This window comes from Desmodus rotundus, chromosome 6 (assembly GCF_022682495.2).
Source record: "Desmodus rotundus isolate HL8 chromosome 6, HLdesRot8A.1, whole genome shotgun sequence".
Classification (NCBI taxonomy): domain Eukaryota; kingdom Metazoa; phylum Chordata; class Mammalia; order Chiroptera; family Phyllostomidae; genus Desmodus; species Desmodus rotundus.
The window spans coordinates 58999098-59016939 of record NC_071392.1 but is presented as its reverse complement, the minus strand read 5'-3'; the positions used below and the strand labels follow the sequence as shown (position 1 = coordinate 59016939).

Sequence of the window (17842 nt, the reverse complement as noted above, 5' to 3'; positions counted from 1 at the left end):
GGAAGCAAACTAATAAGAGTAAGGAATAAAGCCCAGATTGAGAAAGGGGGAGAAAATGAAATAAAATTCCTCACTCAACTGATCCAGAAGCAGGGGGAAGGCAAAATGGACTAAGACAGTTGGAGAGTATTCTATGGGATTTAAAGTACAAACAAATAGTGAACAAATAGGAGTTCTGTTGGAGAAGTACAGCAATAACCGTGATATTTTTGCCCAACTAGCCACTGTGTATAAAAGATGGAAAAGAAATAAGAATCTTATAAGTGGGGAAAAAGAATGTGAGCTGACTTAAGAATGAAGAGCACTTTAACGCAAGGGGTTAGATGGAGGGGAAATAGAGTAAGAGATAGAAACATGGCATAGTGTGAGAGAAAATAAAGTTTACAACAGTAATAAAGCTCAGGAAGATGGTGAAATGGATTAAGACCAGGGAATGATGCTGTGTGGAATTTGGAATAACTAATATTATAAAAATATGTATACAATCTGAATGTAAAGAATAAAAACTAAAAGGCCAAGAGTAGTGAGTTATTTGGAATACTGGTAAAGTGAAAGGAGAAAAATTTAAATGCAATATTAAAGTGAGGAAAAAAAGAAACAAAAAACTTAAATAAACAAAAAGAAAGAAATGTTTAAAAAATGCAAGTTCTGGTGAAGAGCAAGGTGAAATTTGTCTTGGCTGTTGTTTTTTGCCTTCTGACTTCTTTCTGGATCTGTCTCTGGTTTTCCCAGGGCTCCAGGTCTTGCTGATTTAGTGCTGGGGAGGGGAGAGGGAAGGCCCTTGCTGGTTATTAAAAAGCTTGTCAAACTAGTTTTGCATATCTTCCAGGCTCCTCTAGGCAGTGGGAGGTTGGGTTCTTGTTTTCCCTTTCCTGTGGTTTGGCAAGGAAAGGGCCTCAGTCTTGGCTACAATAATCACAGGTGCCCAGTTTCCAGCCCACACCCTCAGAGCACTCACTGTGTGGCAGCATTCTCCACTCTGCAGAGGTGGGCTGGGCTGGCACCAATAAACCTCCTTTCTTTGCACCTCTTTGATCACTCCCTGAGTGGGAGCAAATCATGCCCACAATCTTCCCCTCTTTTGGCTGGGCAGCTGCTCACACGAGATCCCTGCCCAGTGCTCCTCAGTTCCCATTTTGAAGTATGTTTGGGTGCTGTTGCTGCTCCTAACCACTGCCTGGCATTCCACACCAACTCTCTGACAAGTCCAGAGTCTATTTCAGTCATGGCCAGGAGCAGCTCACCTCTTCTCCCAGCTCCAGGTGCCAACAGAACCTACACCCCTACAACTCTCTGGCACTGTACTAGTCTGGCAACCTCCCCCACACCCTAGCTTCGGTGCACTGCTAGCTGTGTATGTGCGTAAGTGCCTTTTTTTCCCCGCTGGCTACTTTATTTGTTCAAGTCTCTCCTGGCAGGTGTCTGTGATTTGTCTGCTCTGGAAGGGGAGGGAACCGCTAGGCTTCTATCACTGACCCACCTCTCCTCCGATGTTGACCCCATGGCAGCCACCATTTCCGGTGCCAGGCTCAGGGACTTTCCCTGTCCACCTATAAAACCTTACTGCCCACTTTGAAGTGTTCTCTGCACACTTTGGCTTCCAAACTTCCTATCAGCTAAGATTCTTTTGGTTGTTCACTTTGTCATTTGGAACATCAGCTAAGTGTCCCAGTTGGGTGCACAAGCAAGTGAGCTCAACTCCCACCTACTTCTCTGCCATCTTCTCTCAACTATTCAATTTTGATTTCAAGTTTAATAGTACTGATAGATGCAGCCCCCATAAATAGAAATTCTTTACAACCCTCAGTAATTTTTGAATGTGTTAAAGGTATCCAAAAACTAAAAGTTAGAGAGCCAATAATCTACATGACCTAATTTCTCAAATGTTTGAATTTTTCTTATACTTTATTTTTATTTTGCTTGTGTTAAGACAAAATAATCTGTTTTTAGGTTGCTACAAACCTCAGGAAAGATCAGATTACTTGATGTTGGCAGCTGCTTTAACCCATTTATGAAGTTTGAAGAATTTCTAACTGTTGGCATAGACATTGTACCTGCTGTAGAGGTATGCATAGTTATGTTTGGTTTGTTTTTTTGTTGTTTTTTCTGAGACATTGAGACTTGAATATTTTACATGCATATTTACAAAGGAAAAGCATTGTTCTTACATTTCTAAAATAGCAAATATGTTTAGTTGTACACATTGATAAGATACTATTTCCATTCAAAACTAAACATATTCCATTAAAATCTAAACATATTCCATTAAAATTTTTTACCATTTAGTTAACCAATATTAACTTTTCCAGTACCAAATTTGTCTTTATTTTCTCTATTTTTGTTCCCTGTTTATCATCTGTTGTGCAATGAAGAAACTTTAATATATTGCACAGATTTCCACATCACTGTAGTGTTTGGGCTTTTGATTGTTTTTTTTTTTTTAAATGCATCTGTCATTCTGAAATGTATTGTGATATGGAGTCATTATGGAATAGTGGAAATAGCAAAGGCTTTGGAGTCAACCAAACTTATTTAATCCCAGCTATTTGTACTTAGTAAATGCAACTACTTACCTTTACATAGTATGTTTCCTCTACTTTTAAAATTAGAATTTTTTTAGTGACATAAATTTATGATGTTTTACATTTTACTTTTGCTATAACACCAGGCACAAAAACAATTTACAAATTAAGCCCTGGCTGGTGTGGCTCAGTGGATTGAGCACTGGCCGGTGAACCAAAGGGTCACCACTTCCATTCCCAGTAGGGCACATGCCTGGGTTAGGACCCCAGTAGGGGGCACTTGAGAGGCAACCACGCATTGATGTTTCTCTCTCTTTCTCCTTATCTTCCCCTCTGTCTAAAAATAAATCAGTAAAACCAAAAAATAAATAAATAAATAAAAACAAAAATCATAAAAATTTACAAATTAAGTATGTTATTTTTAAGGAGAATATATGTTAGAGTGCAAATTCTTTGAGTTAGCAATTTTTTTTTTCTCACTGCTATGTTCCCACCACCTAGAAACATGCCTGGTACAGTAAGTACGCATTAAGTACTTTTTGAATAAAAGAATCTAATCTTATTTTCGACCTAGGTTTGAATCTCTGAACTTCAGTTTTCTCATTTGTATAATGAGGTTAGTAATGGATCATACTTTACTATTTTATTATAATGTATGCTTGAGAAAAAGTATTAGAAGCACTTAGTCAAGTACCTGTTATATAGTAGATGCTAAAGAAAGATTTTCTATTATTACTGAAATGTCCTTGCATGAAGATTCAACTTTTACATGAATCTTTAATTTTGATGAGCATAACTCTTTAGATTAAATCTATACAGTAACATCGAGGAACAAGAAAATGCTAAAACCATTATTGTCATCTCTGCTTCCTACAGATGGATAAATGTTTGCTTTATATTAAAACAGCTCTTCTTAGGTTTTTACTGCAGAAAACTCCTGTTCCATCAGGAGTTAGAGTTTTAAAGGTCAGGTGACTCTTACCTTTCTCCCTCAAGATACGTATTAGAGATGTCCTTCAGGGACTACTGAGACATGATAACCATTTGATCTGAACCTGAGGCTTAAATATTATTCTTAAAATATTTAATTTGTTTACAGATGGGGCTATAAACGTTCATCTATAAAGTTATTAGAGAAAGCAAAACAACTTCTGTACATAAGTTTAGTAGTAGAATCAGAGTTTCACGGCTTCAGAACCGTATAATTAAAACTTAAAGGAAGAGTTCTAGCCAAAAACGGAGTAACAGGGACCAGATTGATCCTCTTTCCCCTGCCTAAAGCAACAAAAAAGTGAACAAAGTATTCAAAATAATTTATAAAACAGTAGACGTCAGGTAATGATGATAATAATTCCCAAGAGACTGAAAACGAGATGAGCCCTAAAATTGCACCCGCATATAGCCTTCAGAGTTTCCAGGACATGGCACAAAGAGAGGTTCCCAACACCTCTGATTCCCACAAGTTGTGGAGGTAGAGCTAAGAGTCCTAGCAGACCAAGACAGCTAAAATCCCTAGGACAGAGTACCAAAGATATGAAAGCTGCACAGAAGGAAAACTCCAGGTCTGCAGAGCTCTCTTTTAGTACACAGCTGAGTACTGCTCAATATATATATGTAAGAAAACTATATGAGACTGAAGGAAGCACCACCTGAAAGGACTAGAGGTTATAGTGCTTGGCATTCACACAGGCAGGAAATACACACAGGCTGGAAGTAACCACACTGGAAAACTCAAGAACCACAATGCATTTGGTAGAGTACACAATAGAGCCTTGCCTTGCCGGTAAGAATAATTAGCCTTAGAATAAAAACTGCTCCAGTTCCACCTAACAAATCTTAAAAGCTAGACCCGAAAAGATCAAACTGTCTCAGGTAACTTAACTACACCCCAGAACAAAGCCCGAGAATATTTATAGCAATGCAAAGCCATCCAGCACCCAACAAGATAAAATTCACCATTTCTGACATCCAATAAAAAAGTAACCAGCCAAGCAAAGAAGCAAGAAAATAGGACCCACAGTGAGGAGATGAGTCATCAAACAGAGATCAACCTTGTACTAACATAGATGTTAAAATTAGAAAACAAGGGAGGGTCAAGATGGAGGGGTAGGTAGATACACTTTGCTTCCTTGCACAACCAAAATGAGGATATCAACCAATTTAAAAACAAAAAACCATCAGAACTTCCAGAGAATTGAACTGTATGGGAGTCCAACAATCAACGAGTTAAGAAACATTCATCCAGACTGGTAGGAGAGATAGAGACAGGCAGCCGGGGCAGCGAGGACGCTTGGCAAGGCGGCAGCTGGCAGACCAGGCGGTCCCACATTCACTTGAAGGTAAACAAGGAGGAACAACTGGAGGATGAGACAGACCAGCACAACCCAGTGTTCTAGCTTAGGAAAATAAAGCCTCAAAACCTTTGGCTGTAAAAATCTGTGGGGGTTACAGCAGCAGAAGAAACTGCCAGTTTCACAGGAGAGTCTGTTGGAAAGGCCCACGGGGTCCTAGAACATACACAAGCCCACCCACCTGGGAATCAGCATGAGGGCAGCAACTAGAAGGGGCAGTTAGCTGATGGGACGTGGGGCAAGTGACTGAAAGTGGGGCAAGAGCCAAGCTAGCAGCATTGTACCCACTCTGACCCCTTCCCCACATACAGCGCCACGATGCAGCATCATGGATTGCCCTGTCCTGGCGAATATCTAAGGCTCTGCCCCTTACAATGTGACAGGTGCACCAAGACAAAGAAATATGGCCCAAATGAAAGAACAGATCAAAACTCCAGAAAAGGAACTAAGCAATGAAGAGATAGCTAACCTATCAGATGCAGAGTTCAAGACACTGGTAGTAAGGATACTCACAGAAATGATTGAGTACAGGTGCAAAATAAAGGAAGACGTGAATTCTATACAAAGTGAAACGAAGAAAAATATATAGGGAACCAACAGTGAAGAGAAGAAAAACAGGACTCAAATCAACTATTTGGATCAAAAGGAAGAAATAAACATTCAAATAGAACAGAATGAAGAAATGAGAATACAGAAAAATGAGGAGAGGCTTAGGAACTTCTGAGACAACTTTAAACATTCCAACATCTGATTCATGTGGGTGCCACAAGGAGAAGAGGAAGACCAAGAAATTGAAAACTTATTTTAAAAAATAATGAAAAAAAATCTCTAATTTGGTGAAGGAAATAGACATACAAGTCCAGGAAGCTCAGAGATTCCAAAACAAGTTGGACCCAAAGAGGAACACACCAAGACACATCATAATTGAATTACCCAAGATTAAAGATAGAGAATCTTAAAAGCAGCAAAAGACAGTTACCTACAAATCAGCTGGTAGTTCCCATAAGACTGTCAGCTGATGTCTCAAAAGAAACCTTACAGGCAAGAAGGGGCTGGAAAGAAGTATTCAAAGTCATGAAAGTCATGATAGAGTAATCTTGGACCTACATCCAAGGTTACTCTCTCCAGCAAAGCTATCATTTAGAATGGAAGGGTAGGTAAAGTGCTTCCCAGACAAGGTCAAGTTAAAGGAGTTCATCATCGCCAAACCCTTATTATATGAAATGTTAAAGGAACTTATCTAAGAAAAAGATCAAAACTATGAACAGTAAAATGACAATAAACTCATAACCATCAACAACTGAACCTTAAAAAAAAAAAGTAAGCAAATTACTAAAAAGGAACAGAATCACAGAATGGAAATCACATTGAGGGTTATTGGAGGGGGGAGGGGAGAATGGGAGAAAATTACAGGGAATAAGCATAATTGGTAGGTACAAAATAGGGGGTGAATAAGAATAGTGTGGGAAATATGGAAGCCAAAGGACTTACATGTATGACCCATGGACATGAACTAAAGAACGAGGAATGTTGGAGAGAATGAGGGTACCAGGTGGAGGGGGATAAAGGGGAAAAAATTAAAATGGGACAACTAATAGCATAATCAATAAAATATACTTAAAAGTGAAAAATTAGAAAACAAGAACATAAAAATAGGGGCATTATGACTATATTCCATGTGTACAATAAGTTAAGTAAATACATGGAAGACATTTGTAATGTGCAAATCTAATTTCTAGAAATGGATTACTACAATATATAAGAAATACAAACTGCATGGAACTAATGATAATTAAATATTATAGAAGGAAAGTTAAATTGAAGACATGGCAATAGAACTACCTCAAATTAAACATGGAAAAGAGAATTTTTTAAATGGAAGAACATCACATTTTCAAGTGGCCAAATATCAAATTACAAATGAAATACAGGCATAATTGGAGTTCCCCCCAAAAAAGGGCAGAGGGTGAAAGAAATGAATTTTCAAATTTGATAAAAGCTATAAATTTACAAATGCAAGAAGCTCAATAAACCCCAAGCACACACAAACAAAAGAAGAAAAAGAAAAGAAAATTACACCCTGGCTGGTGTGGCTCAGTGGATTGAGTACTGGCCTGCGAACCAAAGGGTCACTGGTTCGATTCCCAGTCTAGGGTACATGCCTTGGTTTTAGGCAAGGTCCCTGGTAGGGAGCGTGTTAGAGGCAACCACACACTGATACTTCTCTCCCCCTCTTTCTTCCTTCCCCTCTCTAAAAATAAGTAAGTAAAACCTTTAAAAAAAAAAAAAGAAAGAAAGAAAATTACACCAAGGAACATCAAACTCCCCCCACCAAAAAATAGTGATATAGATGGTCTTAAAAAGCAGCCAAAGATTTATAAAATGAAAAAGACATGTTAAAGGACTAAAAGATGATAAAACTTTGTCAGCCAGGATCCAAACTTAGTGAAAATATCTGAAAAATGAAGGCAAAATAAGGTATTTTTTTAGATATGCAAAACCTGAAAGAATTCAAGATCAGCAAACCTGCATTATAAGTAATGTTAAAGAAGTGCTTCACAATTTGCAATAGCCAAGTACTGGAAGCAGCCTAAGTGCCCATCAGCAAATGAGTGGATCCAAAAACTATGATACATTTACACAATGGAATTCTACACAGCAGAGAGAAAGAAGGAGCTTATACCCTTTGCAACAGCATGGATGGAACTGGAGAGCATTATGCTAAGTGAAATAAGCCAGGCGGTTTGGGACAAATACCATATGATCTCACCTTTAACTGGAACATAATCAATAGAAGAAAAAAGCAAACAAAATATAACCAGAGACACTGAAGTTAAGAACAATCTAACAATAGCCAGCGGGGAGTGGGGTGGGGACAGTGGGAAGAGAGGATTACAGGAACTACTATAACGGACACATGGACAAAATCAAGGGGGTGGGTGGAGGTGGGGGAGGGAGGGGTGTTCAGCTGGGGTGGGGTGGAGGGATGGGGAGAAAAGGCATACAACTGTAATTGAATAACAATAAAAATTTAAAAAAAAAGTGCTTCAACCAGGTGGAGATACAGATCTGCAGATAATAATGAAGAGTGCAAGAAAGAATAACTTCATAGCTGTAAAAAACATGTACTTTTATTATTTAAGATCTTTAAAAGATAACTTGCCATTGTTAGGGCTTAAATCTACTCCTCCCAAAAAGATATGCAAGAGTTGTAAACCCTAGTATGCATCTTTGTTTTAGAGATAGGGTCTTTTCTTTAAAATTAGGTCATCAGGATGGGCCCTAATTCAGTATGACTGTGTGTCCTTAGTGTGTCCTTATAAAAAGGAGAAATTTTGACATAGACAGACAGGAAGAATGTGATGTAAAGATGAAGGCAGTGGGATGATGCATCTACAAGCTTAAGAGCACCAAAGATTTCTAGGAAACAAACAGAAGCTAGGAGAAGGGTATGGAATAAACTCTTCCTCACAGCCCTCAAAAGTGCCAACCCTGAATTAGCTTCACTGCTGACTTCTAACCTCTAGAACTGTGACAATACATTTCTGTTGTTTAAGCCACCAAGAATGAGGTATTTCGTTATGGCAACCCTAGCAAACTAATATAACCATTTAAATTAAAATAATATAGAATGGGGCTTATAATGTATGTAAAAATAAAATGCAGGACACCAGTAGCACGCAGAATGGGAAGGGAGAAATGGAGATATACTATTTTAAGGTTCTTATATAAAAAGTAATGAAATATTATTTGAAGATAGACTATCATACGTTAAAGATGTATACTATAAATACTAAAGCTAATGAACCAACAAAGGAGATAAAATGGAATCATGAAGAACTTCAACTAATTTGAAAGATGGCAAAAAAAAAAAAGGAAGAACAGAAACAATGAAGAGATGGCACAAATAGAAAATAAATAGCAAAAGTATAGATTTCAAACCTAAGTGTATCAAAAATCACTTTAAATAGCTATGGTTTAAATACCCCTATTAAAAGGCAGAGATTGTCAGATTGAATAAAGAAGCATTACCCAAATTGATGCTTCCTATAAGAAATTCACTTCAATTATAAACACACAAATAACAGCAGGACAATGGATAAAAGAAAGCTAGAGTGGCTATTATAATCAGATAAAGTGGATGTCAGAACAAAGAATATTAACAGCAATAAAGAGGGTCATTTCATAATGATGAAATGGTTAATTCACCAAGAGTACAAATCAGTCCTAAATATCTGTGTACCTAATAACAGTATCAAAATACATAATCCAATCAAAATTTTATATCAAAATACAAAATACATTATCAAAAATTGATAAAGGAGCAAGGAGAAATAGACATTTATAAAATTAGAGTTGGAGATTTGGATACCCATCTCTCAATAATGGATAGAACATTAACCAAAGAAGAACTCACCAGGAAAATTCCACATTCTAGAATGAAGATAAACAAAAACATAAGATACTAACATGCCTAAGACAATAAAATAGTATTTATTGGAAATTTTTCAGAACTAAACACCTTTATTAGAGAAAAAAGAATATCTCAATGCAATGAGATCAACTTTCCAACTAGGAAAAAAAAAGCACAATAAATCCAAAGGACAATAAAGAAAGTAATAAATATAAGAGCAGAAATCTAATCTAATGAAATAGAAAACTTTCAGAAAAAGAAGGGAAAATCGAGAGTGACATCAGCATCATGGCAGTGTGAGAAAACCTCTTAGTCTCTTTTCTTAAAGATACAGCAGGTTGGACAACTATAATTCAACAAAGGATTCCCTGCTTAACAAAAAATGTCCAAGACTCTCGCATTGAGACATCTGAAGGTGGACTTTAGAAGTGAGCAGTTGAGGCATGGGGGGCAGAGATGACAGAGGAGGGAGCTGCAGAGGCATTCCAACAATTGGGACAGCTCCAGCAGATGCTGTATCACAGGAGTAGGGTTGCAACCTCCTCTTGGCAGATCAGAGGCTGGTACACATTGAAGCTAAGCCCAGGGACAATGGCAGAGAAGTAGTGCAAAGGGTGGCACTGCTGTGAAGCAGCCACCATCACCAAGGAGAAGGAAACAAAGCTACCGATGTGCAAGTCTGCCCAACCCTTACCCTCCTGTAGCCTGCTGTTTCCAGCAGAGGCAGCAGCAGTGGAAGCAAGTTGTGAAGGGATAGAAGTAATACTTACAACTGGAGTGGCCTGTACTCATTTGAGCTGAACTCAGTAGAAAGAGTAAAGCCACAGATGTGCAACAGCCCACTTCCTCCACCAACACACACCACCCATTGTGGTGGAACCTGGTAGAGGGAGCAGGGACACCTCAGACAGTGCAATGCAGCCAATCACTTATAGTTACAGGAAAGCAGGTTGGGAAACTCATAGACCTGGATTCGCATTGCTGGCCACATACTGCCATTGAGGTGGTGCCTTGAGACTGAGTAGATCACTTATACAAGGCATCCCATCTCCTCAGGGAATATAGGGCATTTTCCATGTTGAGGCAACATCACCCCACAGAATCCCAGAAGTTCCAGTACTAAGGTAAGAAAAAAATTGCACTGTAGCACCACCTACTGGAAAACAAGAGAACTCTACTTATCAACCTGTTAAAGGATAAAAGGCAACAAGTACTTTAAAAAGCAGAGAAATAATACATCAAGTACTATGAACAACCAAGCTGATGAGGTAGGTCTGAAATAAAATGAAAAATCTCCAGAAAGTAAACTCAAAGACATGGAATATTGTGATTTAAATGACAGAGAATTCAAGATTGCTTGCTGCTGTGAATAAAGATACAAAAAACTTCAAGCGATACAAGAAAACTCACACAGGCAGTTTGTTGAGCTCAGAAATAAAATCAACAAACAAAATATGTACTTTATGAAAGAGATTGAAACTACAAAAAGGAATCAAATAAAATTTTTAAAGCTGAAGAACTCAATAAATGAGATGACGAATGAATTAGAGAGCTTAGGAAAATAGAGCAGACAGGATGGAAGAAAGAATTAGTGACATTCAAGTTGGAAATCTACACATGACTCAGATGGAAGAAAAGGGAGAATTGAGAGTAAAAAAATAAAACATTAAAGATCTCTATGAGAACTATCTGTCTATATTAGAAATACCAATATAAGAATATAGGGTATATCAGAAAAAGAAGACAGGGAGAAGGGGACAGAGAGCCTGTTCAAACCAATAATAGATGAGAACATCCCAAACTTATAGAAAGAGCTGGACCTTGGAATCTAAGAAGTTAACAGAACACATAACTATCTCAATTCAAAAAGACCTTCCCCAAAACTCTCAGAAGTTTATGACAAAGAGAGAATTCTCAAGGCATCCAGGGAGAAGAAGACTGTGCCATATTAAGAAAACCCCATTACAGCGGGAGAACCAAGATGGCGGCGTAGGTAGACACACTGCACCTCCTCGCACAACCAGAACTGACAGAAAATTGAACGGCAAGGAAGTCTGACACCAAGGAAATAAAAAATAAACATTCATCCAGACCAGTAGGAGGGGTGGAGACAGGCACCAGGGTGGAGAGGACTCACGTGGCTGTGGCGCAACCGAGACTGGCAGAATGTGGGACGAACGGCGCAGGCAGTCCGAGCACTAGCAGATCCTGCGGCCCCACATTCGTGCACAGATACACCGGACGAACTGCAAGGAGCGAAGCAGACTGCGCAACCCAGGGCTCCAGCGCGGGGAAATAAAGCCTCAAACCTCTCATTGAAAACGCCCGTGGGGGTTGGGGCGGCAGCAGGAGAGACTCCCAGCCTCACAGGAGAGGTCGTTGGAGAGACCCACAGGGGCCTAGGGTGTGCACAAGCCCACCCACATGGGAACCAGCACCAGAGGGGCCCAGTCTGATTGTGGGTATCGGAGTGAAGGACTGAGGTCTGGTGGAGAGGGGAGTGGGTGCCATTGCTCCCTCTCGGCCCCTCCCCACGTACTGCATCACACCGCAGCAACCAGCATTACCCTGCCCCAGTGAACACCTAAGGCTCCGCCCCTTAAAGTAACAGACGCGCCAAGACAAAAAAAAAAAAAGGCCCAAATGACAGAACACTTCAAAGCTCCAGAAAAAATACAACTAAGCGACGAAGAGATAGCCAACCTATCGGATGCACAGTTCAAAGCACTGGTTATCAAGATGCTCACAGACTTGGTTGAATCTGTTTGAAAACCAGATGAAAAAATGAAGCCTATGCTAAGAGAAACAAAGGAAAATGTACAGGGAACCAATAGTGATGCGAAGGAAACTGGGACTCAAATCAATGGTGTGGACCAGAAGGAAGAAACAAACATCCAACCAGAAAAGAATGAAGAAACAAGAATTCGGAAAAATGAGGAGAGGCTTAGGAACCTCCAGGACATCTTGAAAGGTTCCAACATCCGAATTATAGGGGTGCCAGAAGGAGAAGAGGAAGAACAAAAAATTGAAAACTTATTTGAACAAATAATGAAGGAGAACTTCCCTCATCTGGCAAAGGAAATAGACTTGCAGGAAGTCCAGGAAGCTCAGAGATTCCCAAAGAAGCTGGACCTGAGGAGGAACACACCAAGGCACATCATAATTACATTACCCAAGATTAAACTCAAGGACCTACATCCAAGATTACTGTATCCAGCAAAACTATCATTTAAAATGGAAGGGAAGATAAAGTGCTTCTCAGATAAGGTCAAGTTAAAGAATTTCATCATCACCAAGCCCTTATTATATGAAATGTTAAAGGGAGTTACCTAAGAAAAAGAAGATCAAAAATAGGAACAGTAAAAATGACAGCAAACTCACAGTATTAACCACCACACCTAAAACAAAAACAAGAGCAAACTAGGCAAACAACTAAACAGGAACAGAACCACAGAGATGGAGATCACATGGAGGGCTGTCAATAGGGGAGTGGGAGGGGGAGAGGGGGGGAAGGTACAGAGGATAAGTAGCATAGATGATAGGTGGAAAATAGACAGGGGGAGGGTAAAAATAGTGTAGGAAATGTAGAAGCCAAAGAACTTACAAGTATGACCCATGGACATGAACTATAGGGGGGGAATGTGGGAGGGAGGGGGTGGGCAGGATGGAGTGGAGTGGGGGGGGGAATGGGACAACTGTAATAGCATAATCAATAAATATATTTAAAAAAAAAGAAAAGATCAAATCTATGAACAACAAAATGGCAAAAATACGTATGTAATTAACAATTGAATCTAAAAGTCAAACTAAGCAAACAAGAAGAACAGAGACAGAATCATGGATACGGAGAGCATTTTGATGGTTGCCAGGTGGGAGAGGGGTGTAGGGGAATGGGTGAAGAAGTGAGGGGTTTAAGAAGTACAGATAGGTAGTTACAGAACAGCCATGGGGATATAAGGAACAGTATAGGAAATGGAATAGCCAAAGAATTTATATGCATGACCCATGGGCTTGAACCGTGGTGGGGGGATTGCCTGAGAGAGTAGGGGGTGCTCGGTGGAGGGGGGTAAAGGGAGAAAAATCAGGACAACTGTAATAGCATAATCAATAAAATATAATAAACAAACAAGTAAATAAATTAAAAGAAATGCGTCCTCAAAAAAAAAAAAAGAAAGAAAACCCCATTACAATAACATATCAGATTTGTTTCGGGAGAAGCCCAAAAGTATAGGAGAGTGGAGAATGAAATATTCAAAATATTGAAAGAAAGAACTTACCAGCTCAGAAAAATATATCCAGCAAAATTACTACACTTTAGATATCAAGAAGAAATAAAGGTTTTCCCAGATTAAAAAAAAAAAAAAAAAAACCTGTAGAAATTTACCATCACATGACCTGCATTATGGAAAATAAGGGTATTCTTTTAAGTGAAACAAAAAGACGAAAGGATACAAAACTCTGAACAAGATGACTGACAGACAGCAACATGAAATTGAATCCATTGTTCAGAGTAGGACTTAACAATAAATACAACACAAAGGTTAAAGTAGGTAAGAGCATTTTTCAAAAACAAAATAGCTTATATAGTTTGGAAATGAATGCATGGCAAAAGAAAAAAGGGGATAATTTGTGAAAACAAACATAAAAGAGGAATGACTGAAGTTGCACAGGTAAATGGAAATAAGATACAATAAGAAGAAAAAAAGACATTTGTACATAGGAAACTTTTTTGCTTGAACCTAATAGTAACCAGAAAACAAAACTTAAGAACTGACACATAAAATAGAGGAAACCAAGGGAATAAAATCATAGAATGCCAGCAGGCTAAAATAGGAGACAGAAACACAAGGAAAAATAAATAAAGGAAACAGAGCAATCAGAAAACAAAAGATAAACTGGCTGCAGGAAATCCTCATATATCAGTAATCACCCTACACCTAAATGGATTGAACTCACAAAGAAAAAGATACAGAATAACGGATGCATTTAAAAAAAGACCAAACTATATGTTCCTTCCAGGATACACATCTCAGCTACAAAGACAAACAGACTCAAAGTAAAGGGGTGGAAGATGAACCTGGAAGAAATGGCATCCAGGAAACAGTGTGTGTCATTGTACTTATATCTGACAAAATAGATTTCAAAATAAAAATGGTAAAAGAGACAAAGACTTTTATCCTGATAAATGGGACAATGCATCAAGAAGACATAACACATCAATATATATGCATCCAACCTGGAAGCACCAAAACATATAAAGCAATTACTAACAAACCTAAAGGGAGAAACTGACAAAATACCATTATATTAAAGGACCTAAATACCCCACTGAAAGCAATAGATAGATCATCCAAAGAGAAAAATAGTAAGGAATTTTGACGTTAAATGACACATTACACCACATGGATATGATCTATGCGTGCAGAGATTTTTATCCGAGAACACCATAATATTCATTCTCTTCTAGTACCTATGGAACATTTTCAAGGATAGACCATATGTTGAGGCACAAAACTTAGCCTCAACAAATTTAAGAAGATGGAAATCATACCGCGCATGTTCTCCTACAATTATACTTTAGAATTGGAAATCAACTGCAAAAAAATAAAGTTGGAGAAAACTCAAATATGTAGAAGTTAAACAATAAGCTAATAAACTAGGTCAAAGAAGAAGTAAAATAGACCAAAAGATATATAGAGACAAATGAGAATGATAATATATGTCAAAATTTTGGAATGCAGCAACAAGAGAAAGTTTATAGCAACAAAGAGCTGATTCTTTGAAAAAAAATAATTACATTGACAAACCTCTGACTAGACTCACTAAGGAAGAAAGAGAACACACTCAAACTAAATCAGAAACCAAAGAGGGGTAGGATTGAGGGTCGGAGGTGAAGGTGGGTTGAGCGGGGGAGAGCAGAGGAAGGAAATGGAGATGACTATACTTGAACAACAAAAATAATAATTTTTTGAAAAAATGAAAGAGGAGAGGTTACAGTGGACACCACAGACATACAAAGGACTACACAAGAATACTGTGAAAGGCTATACACCAAATTCAATAACCTAAGAAAAACAAACAAGCTCTTAGATATATATAACCTTCCTAGACTAAATCATGAAAACTGGAAAATCTGAATCGAAACAGTCATCAAAATCTCCCCACAAATAAATCTAGGACCACATGACTTCACTAATGAATTCTACCAAATATTCAAAGGTTTAATATCTATCTTCAAACTATTCCAAAAAATAGAAGGAGAGGTAATACTTTGTAACTCATTTTGTGAGGCCAACAATATACTGATACTAAAACCTAGCAAAGGCAACAATAAAAATGACAAGACATATCTCTGATGAACATAAATGCAAAAATCCTAAACAAAATACATTAAAAAGATAATGTAATACATCACAATCAAGTGGGGCTTATGCTAGGAATGCAAGGATGTTTCACCATAGGCAAATTAGCAATGCGACACATATACCACGTTAACAAAATAAAAGATAATTATATGTCTAGATGCAGAAAAAGCAATTGATAATGTAAAACATCCACTTGTATTTAAAACACTTCATAAAATTAGTACAGAAGGAAATCACCTCAACATAATTAAGGGCATTATGACAAACTTTCAGCTAGTATCAAAGTCAGTGTGAAAAAGTGAAAGCTTTTCCACTAAAATCAGGAACAAGACAGGGATGGCCATTCTCACCACTGTTACTCAACTTAGTACTGAAAGCCCTAGCCAGAGCTATCAGGCTATAGAAAGAAACAAAAGGTATCCAAATTGGAAATGAAGTAGTTAAAATTTTCACTTTCTTCACTTGGCATGAGTCTATACAATATAGGAAATCTAAAGATTCCAACAAAAGACTATTATAAACCAATACAGTAAAAATGTAGGATACAAAATTAGTGTATAAAAATCCACTGCATTCCTATATACTAACAATGAAAATCAAGGGAAAAATTATGGAAACAATTCCATTTGCAGTTGCAATAAAAAGAATGAATACCTAGGAAGAAGTATAACAAAGGATGTCAAGAATCTATACACTGTAAACTGCAAAGACACTGTTGAAGGAAATTGAAGAAGACACAAAGAAATGGAAAGATGTGTTCATATATTGAAAGAACATAGTTAAAATGGCCATATTACCTAAAGCAATATACAGATTTGTTGCAATCCCCATCAAAATCCCAATGGCATTTTTTAAAAGAAATAGAGCAAAAAAAAAGTTCAAACTTTTATGAAACTACGAAAGACCACAAATACCCAAAGCAGTCCTGAGACAAAATTACAAAGCTGGATGTATCTCACACTCCCTGGCATCAAATTGTGCTGCAAAGTTACAATAATCAAAACAGTATGGTACTGGCAGAAAAACAGACCAATGGAACAGACTGACAATCCAGACACAAACTCACTCATATATAGGCAACTAATTTTTGACAAAGGAGCCAAAAAAAAAAAAAAAAAACCCCAAAAAATACAGTGGAGAAAAAAAAGGCATCCTCTTCAATGAATGGTGTTGGGAAAATTGGAAAGCCATGTGCAGAAGAATGAAACTAGACAGCTTTCTGAGTCAATCTACAAAAATTAACTCAAAAAGGATTAAGGACTTAATTATAAGACCTGAAACAATAAAGTACAAAGAAAAACATAGGTCTAAACTTTTGGGCATTGGTGTCAGAGAGGTTTTTGTTAACTAGACCCCAAAGGCAAGGGAAGTAAAAGCAACAATAAATAAATGGGATTACATCAAACTAAAAAGCTTCTGCACAGTAAAAGAAACCATCAACCAAACAAAAGGAAACCAACAAAATGGAAGAAGATATTTGCAAACAATACCTTCAATGAGGGGCTAATTCCAAAAATACATAAAGGATCATACAACTCAACAACAACAACAAAAAACAAACATCATTTTAAAAAATGGACATAGGACCTGAATAGGCACTTTTCCCAAGAAGACATACAAATGGACAACAGATGTATAAAAAGATTTTCAAACTCACTAGCTATAGGGAAAATGCAAATCAAAACCACAATGAGATAGCACTTCACGCCTGTATAATGGCTATTATCAACAAGACAAGAAATAACAACTGCTGGAGAGGATGTGGATAAAAAGGAACACTTACACAGTACTGATAGGAATGTAAATTGCCACTATATTCTACAGCCACTATAGAAAACAACATGGAGGATCCTCAAAAGGTATGAATAGAGCTTCCATATGATTTAGCAATAACCCTTCTGGGTATCTACCTGAAAATTTTGAGAACATTTTTTGTGAAGACATATATACCCCTATGTTTACTGCAGTATTATTATTCACAGTACCCATGGCATGGAAACAACATAAGTTTTCTTCAGCAGATTATTATATAAAGATGTAGTACATATATAAAATGGAATACTATTTAGCCATAAAAAGGATGAAATTTTGACATTTGCACCCACATGAATGGATCTTGAGAGTGTCATGCTAAGTGAAATAAGTGAAATGGAAAAGGACAAGAACCATATGATTTCACTATATGTGGGA

The 17842-nt window shown here is 37.7% G+C and overlaps 1 protein-coding gene across 1 annotated transcript in view; it reads left to right on the top strand.

The window, feature by feature from the left end:
- SAMTOR (S-adenosylmethionine sensor upstream of mTORC1) overlaps nt 1-17842 on the top strand; it is a 195943-nt gene that overhangs the window by 161527 nt on the left and 16574 nt on the right. Inside the window, exon 5 of the mRNA XM_045191463.3 lies at nt 1951-2065. Coding sequence (XP_045047398.1) covers nt 1951-2065 — 115 coding nt within the window. The remainder of the gene's footprint in view (nt 1-1950; nt 2066-17842) is intronic.